Raw genomic sequence first — 8,585 nt, forward strand, 5'->3', positions numbered from 1 at the left:
TCAAATTCCACTTGTTCCCACCTAGACTCCGGGGGGCGGGTCCTGGATTTGAACTTGGTTCTTGGGGCAGCACACGGGGTATGCGCCAGCCATTTCCTCCTTTTTACAGGTGAGAAAACAGGCTGTAGCAAGATTGAGCAAGCGCGCCTAGGGCGCCGGGCTCACAAACGCCATTGTCACCAGGGCCTTTGGAGTTTGTGTTTTCCCAGCGGGGGTCTGAGGGGGAGTCCCGGCTTTGGGAAGCAGGAAGGAGCTGAGAGAAAGATGCTGAGGGCTCGACGGAGATGGATGGGAACCCCGGGGTCGCGGCCTCCCGTGGGACCGAGGGTGGGATTTCTGTCACCAGGGGGGCTCCGCAGCTAGGGCGGTGGGACGCCTAGGGACAGGGCAGCCTTACCTGTCCCGGCGCTAACCTGCTGTCTGGTTCGGAGGTGGCGGCATCCCATGCTTTTCTGGGTCCCCTCTTTCTGTGCCCCACCCTGAGGGGGGCGTGAGGGTGGGCGTGGGGCGCCAGGGACCGGCCGGACCTGTGGGACACGGGGCTCGGGCTGTCTGGGGAGCCCGTCACCTGAAGCAGCCAGCTCTTCCGGGGCTGGGACACCTACCTGTGGGCGGCAGGAGCCTGTGTCCCTGCAAGCTCATAAATACTGCAGCGCATCGGTGGCCGAGAGGACCGTGAGGGCGGCTGGCGAGCCCCCGAGGGTGAGCCGGCGTCCCCTTCCCGATTGAGCCCCCCCCCCAACCCCACGCCCAGCTCTCAGCCTTCGGTGGACGGTTCCTTCAGACCCGAGGCACCTGTCCAGGTCCCCAGGGCAGGTGGACCGAACTTCAGAACCTCAGCCGGCCAGAGAGCTTAGGAGAAACCGGGTTCAGGCACATGCAGGTTCAGGGATGGGATGAGGATGGAGCCCGGGGAGGAGAGAGACCTGTAGACAAGGTGGGATGCTGGGAGCAGGGATGAGAAGATGCTGGTCCAGGCAGATGGAGCTCGTGAGGAATCTGGGCGTAGAGCTGGGGTTATCGGGAATACGTGGAAATCCGAGGCTGAACTAGAGACTGGGCTGAGGGGACAGTGGGATGCTACGAATTTGGGGAATCGATCGTTATATAAGAGAAGGCAGAGATGTGGAGATGGAGTTGTCAGAGGCCTCGCCGCCCCCGGCCACCCAGCCCCCTCCCAGAACAGGAGCCTGGGCCGGAAGGGTTCAAACTCGGCTGCATCTCATCCTAGCCGTGCCACTGAGTCACTCGTTGCTCAGTTTCCTATATGTGACTGGGTTGGTGATGTCTGTCGCCACCACCTCACAGGAATGCTGCGAGGCCTCCTGGCATTAATCTATGCAAAGCGCTGAGCAGCGAGGCTCGGAACTCTCATTAACTATTCTCTCATCTGCATCTCCTTCACCACTCCCCTCAGAGACGTTTCAGCCACTCAGTCTTCCTCCCCCACGGACATCCCGACAGACGGACAGACGGCCCTGCCTGGCATCGGTCCATTCTCCATCCTCTGTGGGACCCACCAACGGACTTTGATCACATCCCTGCCTTCCACTCCGCTTCCCACCATCCCCCCTACCATGAGCCCCTTTCTTGGAGGCTGGCTCTTCTTCTGTCTGCTCCTGCTTTTCTCCCTGGGCGGCCAGGGGGCCCCAGAGTATCCTCGCGCCACACCAGAGCAAGTCCATCTGTCCTACCCAGGTAAGTATCCTGACCCTTCACCTCATTCTGCTGCTTCCTTCTTCAGCCCTGAGGTCTTCTGTTGAGTGAAGGGCTCAGGAGAAGGCCAGGCTGGTGACTTACCCTTCCAGCCTCAGTGGTGCGCCTCTGTGAAATGGGATTTCAGCAGGCTTGTGTCCCATTGTGTGTGAAAGGATGATGGTAATCAGTTCATCACAAGCTGCTGTGCTCCAGCTCTGAAGGACGTCCTCGATCTCTGCCTTGCTATCTTATCTCAGGGCCTGGCACGATATCACACTGGCTTCTGAAACCAATTGTGGAAGAAACCAGTAAATGACGGCGGAGATCGAGAGAAAGGGGCCGCCTCTTTCTCTATCCTTCTTTTCTTCTTTCTGGCAGAAGGGTCCTTTCCATCTCCTCTGGGTTTTGGAAATAGGTTCATGTAGCCTAGGCTAGTCTCAAATTTGCTTTGTAACCCAGGCTGACCTTGAGTTCCTGAACCTCCTGCTTCTACCTCCCAAGTTGTTTTATTCTTTTGGGAGTTTCTCACATTTGTAGCCCAGGATAGCCTGAAAGTCTCCCTGTACCTTCAGTCTTAGCCTTTCAGGTGTTGGGGTTGCAGGAGTGAACTACTATTTCCTTTTTCTTCTTTTTCCTCTCCTCTCCTCTCCTCTCCTCTCCTCTCCTCTCCTCTCCTCTCCTCCTCCTCCTTCCTCCTTCCTCCTTCCTCCTCTCTCCTCTCTCTCTCTCTCTCTCTCTCTCTTTATCTGTCTCTTCTTTTAGAAGACTCTTTAAGGGTCTAGGTCTTAGGGATTGAACCCAGGGCCTTGTGCATGTGGGACAAGCACTCCACCAAACTGAACTACCCTCAGGCCATTTTTTTTAAACATCTGGTCTTCTCCATCTGTAGCCCAAGCTAGCCTTGAATTGTCAATCCTCCTGCCTCAGCCTTCCAAATTCTGGGATTTCAGGCATGAAACACTACTTCAGGCTGGGAGGATCTTTTGTTTATTAAGAGGTGATGGGGACAGGGTGAGGCGACTCTAATCCCAGAACTCAGAATATGAAGGCAATTGAATCAGGAGTTCAAGGCCAGCTTTGGCTAATGAGAAAATTTGAAGCCAGCCTGGGCTACAGGAGACCCTGCCTCAAAATGAATGAATGAATGAATGAATGAATGAATGAATGAATCCATTGGATGTACTAGCTCACAGCTCTATTCCCAGCACTTGAGAAGTAGGCGAAGGTGGATTGATTCAAAGCCAGCCTTGACTACCTAGTAAGTTTCTGGCTAGCCTAGACTATATGAGACCCTGTCAAGAAAGAAAAGGAGGTCATGGGGCATGTGGGCTGTCTGTGTCCAGACTGCCTGGGTTCAAATCCAAGGTTTGTTACTTTATCTGGCAAGGTTCACGGACACTGAGGGACAGTGGGGTAATAGGACCTTGTGATGAGAGTTATGTGTTGCCGGTTGCTTTCTGTGGAGTCACAGGACTGAGCTCCGGGTGTAGAAGGGACCGCCTTTGTATTAGAAGTGAGTTATGTCACTAGATATAGCTGCCGACCTTAGGGGACTTTGACTTATGTGTGGGGCTTTGTTTATGTGTGTGTTGATTTATTTTGACTCAAAAAATTCAAGGTAGTGAATATTTTCTTTCTTTCTCTCTTTCTTTCCTTCTTTCTTTCTTTCTTTTTTTTTTTTGGTTTTTTGAGACAGGGTTTCTCTGTGTAGCTCTGGCTGTCCTGGAACTCACTCTGTAGACCAGGCTGGCCTCAAACTCAGAAATCCGCCTGCCTCTGCCTCCCAAGTGCTGGGATTAAAGGCATGCGCCACCACTGCCCTGACTCACAATATTTTCTTTAGAGATTTTTTCTTTTTTTTTATTACATGCATTAATTTATTTTGTGTGTGTATGTGTGTGCGTGTGTGTGTGTGTGCCTGCTGTGTGTGTACATTGTATGTGTGCTTATGTGGGTGAGTGTATGTGTCTGTGTGTGAGTGTAGGTCAGAGGGCAGCTCTCAGGAGTCAGATCTGTCCTTCCACTCCACTGAGGGAGTCCCAGGATTGAACTCAGGTCATCAGGCTTGGTAGCAAGCACCTCTACCCACTGAGCCATCCGGCCAGCACCATGACATTTGCATATGTTTATATCCTGTCACCCTTGCCCTCTCCTTCCTCTCCCACCCCTCCTCCCTCTCTCTCACTGGTCCTCTTCCTCCTCAAACAGTCTCCCTCTGACCTCACACGGGCATGCGTATGTGTGTGTGTGATTAGCCAAATCTAGACTCTCCATGTGAGAGAGAACATTGCCTATTTGCTGTTCTTCATTTCAAGCATCCTTTCTCTCCCCGTCCCTTTTACACTGCCTCCTCTTCTTCATAGTCTCTCTTCTACGTATGTGCTTTAAGATTATATATATGATATATGATGTATATATGATATAATAATTATTATATAGAATATAAGATATAGGATATTTATATATATACAATAATATATAAATGTATATTACACAATGTATGTAGTCTCTCTTCTACGTATGTGTTTCAAGATTTTATACACATGATATACATGATATAATAGCTGTTATATCATATATAAGAGGTTTATATATAGAATATATATACAATAATATATAAAATGTATATTACACAATATATGTATAATATATAATTATATATAATATATAATAATAACATTATATAGGATTGATATATATTTAACTCTGGATTCTACATAAGAAAGTGTGATACTTCTCTCCCCCCACCCCATCTTTCTCTCTATCCCTCCCTGTCTCCCTCTCTGGTTTCACCATGTAGCCCAGGCTTGCTTTGAACTCACAATCTTCTTGCCTCAGCATCCTAACAGCTGCACTCAAGGTGTGTTCCAGCATGTCTGGCTAGGTGATGTGTGTGTCCGTGTGCGTGTGTGACGTGTGTATATGGCTATATGATGTGTGTGTCTGTGTGCGTGTGTGATGTGTATATATAATCTCACATCTCCATACTTTTCATGTTAAAAATGAAAACCTAGGCTAAGTATAGTGGCATACACTTTAAATCCCAGCACTCAAGGGGCAGAGGAACCCAGATCTCTGAGTTTGAGGCCATCCTGGTCTACATAGGAGGTTCCAAGCTAGCCAGGGCTACATAGTGAGACACTGTCTTTAAAAAAAGAAAAATAAGCTAAAGAGAAGGCTCAGCGGTTAAGAGCACTGGCTGCTCTTCCAGAGCTCCTGAGTTCAATTCCCTGCAACCACATGGTGACTCACAACCATCAGTAATGGGATGTGATGTCCTCTTCTGGTGTGTCTGAAGACAGCTACAGTGTACTCATATAAATCAAATAAAACTTAACAAAAAAGAAGATGAAGAGGAGGAAGAGGGGGAGGAGGAGGAGGAGGAAAAGGGAAGAGAAGAGGAAAAAGAAGAGAAGAGAAGAGAAGAGAAGAGAAGAGAAGAGAAGAGAAGAGAAAAGAAAACCAGGGAAAAGAAAACCAGGGAAAAGAAAACCAGCTAGATATAGCTCTGTAATCCCAGGACTCGGGAGGAGGAGGCAGGAGGATCAGGAGCCCCTCTGCTACCCACTGAGCTGAAGGCTAGGCTAGGCTGGGCAACATGAGATCCTGTCCAAGAAGAGAAAGGGATGGGGTCCAGGGGAGGAAGCAGTACACGAACAGCTTGGGTTAAAGTTGAGCGGTGGAGGGCCTGACTGGCAAATGTGGCTGCCTGGGGTTCATCCCAGCACTGGCAAAAACCAACTCCACAAAGAAGAAAACAGAAGCAAAACTCCCATAAATGTCATTTTTATTGAATGAGAAATATTTCTACCCAAGACGAAAGGTAATGAAGAATGCCATTGTTTAATGTTAAAAATTATTATTATTGTTGTTGTTACTATTATTATTGGAGGACAGAGGACAACTTGAGTCCGTTCTCAGTTCTCTCCTTCTACCACGTGGATCCTGGAGAATGGACTTCGGTCATCAGGCTTGATGGCAGACACCTTTATCCACTGAGCCATCTCACCAGACCATATTTTCAAATCTCTCTAAGTTTTTAAAGAATTTATTGCTGAGTGTGTGTGTGTATGTGTGTGTGTGTGTGTACATACAATGATGTATGCATGGCAGTCTGTGAAGAGAATCTTAATGACTTGCGTGCTTTGAAATCTCTCTCCTTAAACATTTTGTACTTGTTGCTGTGTGTGCGCAGGTGGAGATCTGAGCACAGCTTTTGGGAGCTGGCTCCCTCCTTCCGCCACCTGAGTTCTGCTGCTTCACCTTGGTAGTCAGCTTGGCTGGTGGCAGGTGACTTTAGCCACTGGGCTAACTCTTTAATGTCAGCCAGAGTTTCTGTTGGGTTTGCCTCCTGTTCAGTCTGTCTGGATTCATGCTCTGGGTGTATCGAAGAAGGAAATGCTGTAGTTTGTGTTAATTGTGGCTTCTTCTTCTTCTTCTTCTTCTTGAAACTACACCAAAATGTAAACACATGCTTGTTTCTCATTGGTCAAAAAGGCAAAGCTTTTAACTTTGAAATAATTTGAGACTTCTGGAGGAATTCCTATGGTGGTAAAGCCACCCGGACCTGCTTGCACACGCTTGTAGTCACAGTTCTCCGAAGGCTGAGGCAGGAGGACATTGAGTTCAAGATCAGCCTAGACCTTGTCTCAAAAATAATAATAGTATTTAATCCCAGCACTTGGGAGGCAGAGGTAGGTGGATCTATGAGTCTGAGGTCAGCGTGGTCTATGTAGTATGTTCCAGGCCACCCATGGCTATATAGTGAGACCCTGTCTCAATATATATAATTTATAACAACAATAATATAAAATACATATAATTAATAATAACAATAATATATGGAGACCCACTCTACTGAGGTAGAGTCAGGCCATAGGTCATATAACCTGAAATAATGTTAATATTAACAGAGTCCACTATCTTTATTTAAAGCTTTTAATTAATTTATTTTTTATATTAGTTTTTTTTCTTTCAAAAATTTGGGCATGCTATATTTTGGATTCCCTATTTATTTATTTATTTATTGTTTATTGTTTTTGTTGTTTTGAAACAGTCTCACTATGCAGCCCTAGCTGGTCTACAAGTCACTGTGTAAACCAGTTTGTCCTCAAACTTAGAGATCTGCCTGCTTCTGTGCTGGGATCAAAGGTGTGTGCCATCAAACCTGGTTGAATTTCTTATTTATTTATTTATTTATTTATTTATTTACTGTTATCTATATGGATGTTTTACTTGTGTGTCTGTACGCCGTGTATGTACCTGTGGAAGCCAGAAGAGGGCATCTGATTACCCTTGAGTCGACATGTGGGTGCTGCAAACTGAACCCAGGTCCTCTGGAAGAGCAGCTGGTTCTCTTAACCATTGAGCCAGTGCTCCAGGCCTCTGACATCTTTTTACTGTTGTTGGTTTGGAGACAGTCTCATGCAGTTCAGACTGGCCTTGAACTCTCTACGCAGCCAAAAAAGGTAACATCTTAAGCAACAGTGGTAGGATTATTTACAATTGAGCTGGAGAGACAGTTTAGCAGCTAAGGGCACCGGCTGTTCTTTCAGAGGACCTGGGTTCAGTTCTCAAGACCCACATGCCAGCTCACAACCATCTGTAACTCCAGATCCAGGGAATCCAGTGCCCTCTTCTGACCTCTGCGGGGTATCAGGCATGCATGTATAATACAGACGTACATACATGCAAACATTGATACGTATATACAAAGTAAACTTTAAAAAATGTTAGTTGAAAATCAACAGCTAAGCTATAGCCCCATGGGTGGAATACTCGCTCGGGCTGTGCAGAGCCTAGGGCCCAACAGAGAAAAGAAAACAATGGAGCCAGGCATCGTCATGTGCACCCAAGCAATCCCAGCTACTCTGAGGCTGAGGCAGGAGACTTGCTAAACTCAGGAGCATGAAATCAGATTAGCTTCAAAGAAACCCATGTAAAAACAAAAAGAAAACCAAGTATGGTAACACTGAGTTCCAGGCCATCCAAGGCTACCGAGTAAGACCTTAACCCTAACAAAACAAGGCAAACACTGGAGGCTGGGAAGGGACACTTGGGACAATTCTGGTTAAACCTCAGGCCTCACTCAAATGTCCCCATGGTCACCACTAATTTTAGCCACAACCCAGGATCTCATCTTGAGTTTAGGGATAGTACCTTCTTCATTTCCTGCTGCTACTTTGACTGGATCCATAACTGAGGCTAGCCTCAAACGAGAAATCCTCCTGCCTCAGTTTCCTGAGTTCTGGGGCTGTAAGGCCATGCATCATCATATCCAGCACTTAAGTTTTTTTTTTTTCTTTTGTGACCTTTGTATTTTCTGAGTATTGTCAGTTATTTCGTAAAATATCACTATTTTAGGTCTTTTTGCTATTGTTTCAAGGTAAGTACTACAGTTGTCTTTGGGGCAAGAAGATTGTGGCTGTGACCTTATGTCCCTCCCTCTCTGCACGTGGTATCAGAGGGTCTGTGGTGTAGACATGCCTATTGCTGCTACTGGTGATGCTGACCCTGATTCATTGGCTGCTTAAGCCGATGCCTGCTGGATCCATCCACTGTTAAGCCTTTATTTGTTCCTTTGTAGCTAATGAATAGCTTGGGAAAAGATTGCTCAAGAAGATGCAAATCCTGTTTCTCCACAAATTTTCACCCACTAGTTTTAGCATCCGTCAGCGGCTCCTGCCTGAAGTAATTCTTAGTGTTGTGCCTGCTGCCTAATTGGGACTTCTTAATTTTTTATTCCCTCTTTCCAATATGTATGATTAAAGAGGAAACTCCACCTCCCACATGTTAGCCAAAGGCTGTGCTGTTGAGCCACGCCCCCAGCCCCTCACTGGAGGATTCTAGGCAGGGGCTCTACCACTGAGCCACGCCCCCAGCCCCTC

The 8,585-nt window shown here is 47.1% G+C and overlaps 1 protein-coding gene across 1 annotated transcript in view; it reads left to right on the plus strand.

The window, feature by feature from the left end:
* Positions 1–1,577: 1,577 nt before the first annotated feature.
* Acp7 (acid phosphatase 7, tartrate resistant (putative)) overlaps positions 1,578–8,585 on the plus strand; it is a 20,787-nt gene continuing 13,779 nt past the window's right edge. Inside the window, exon 1 of the mRNA XM_028786180.1 lies at positions 1,578–1,698. Coding sequence (XP_028642013.1) covers positions 1,578–1,698 — 121 coding nt within the window. The remainder of the gene's footprint in view (positions 1,699–8,585) is intronic.

Source organism: Grammomys surdaster, unplaced genomic scaffold (genome assembly GCF_004785775.1).
Source record: "Grammomys surdaster isolate TR1022 unplaced genomic scaffold, NIH_TR_1.0 125430, whole genome shotgun sequence".
Taxonomy (NCBI): Eukaryota; Metazoa; Chordata; class Mammalia; order Rodentia; family Muridae; genus Grammomys; species Grammomys surdaster.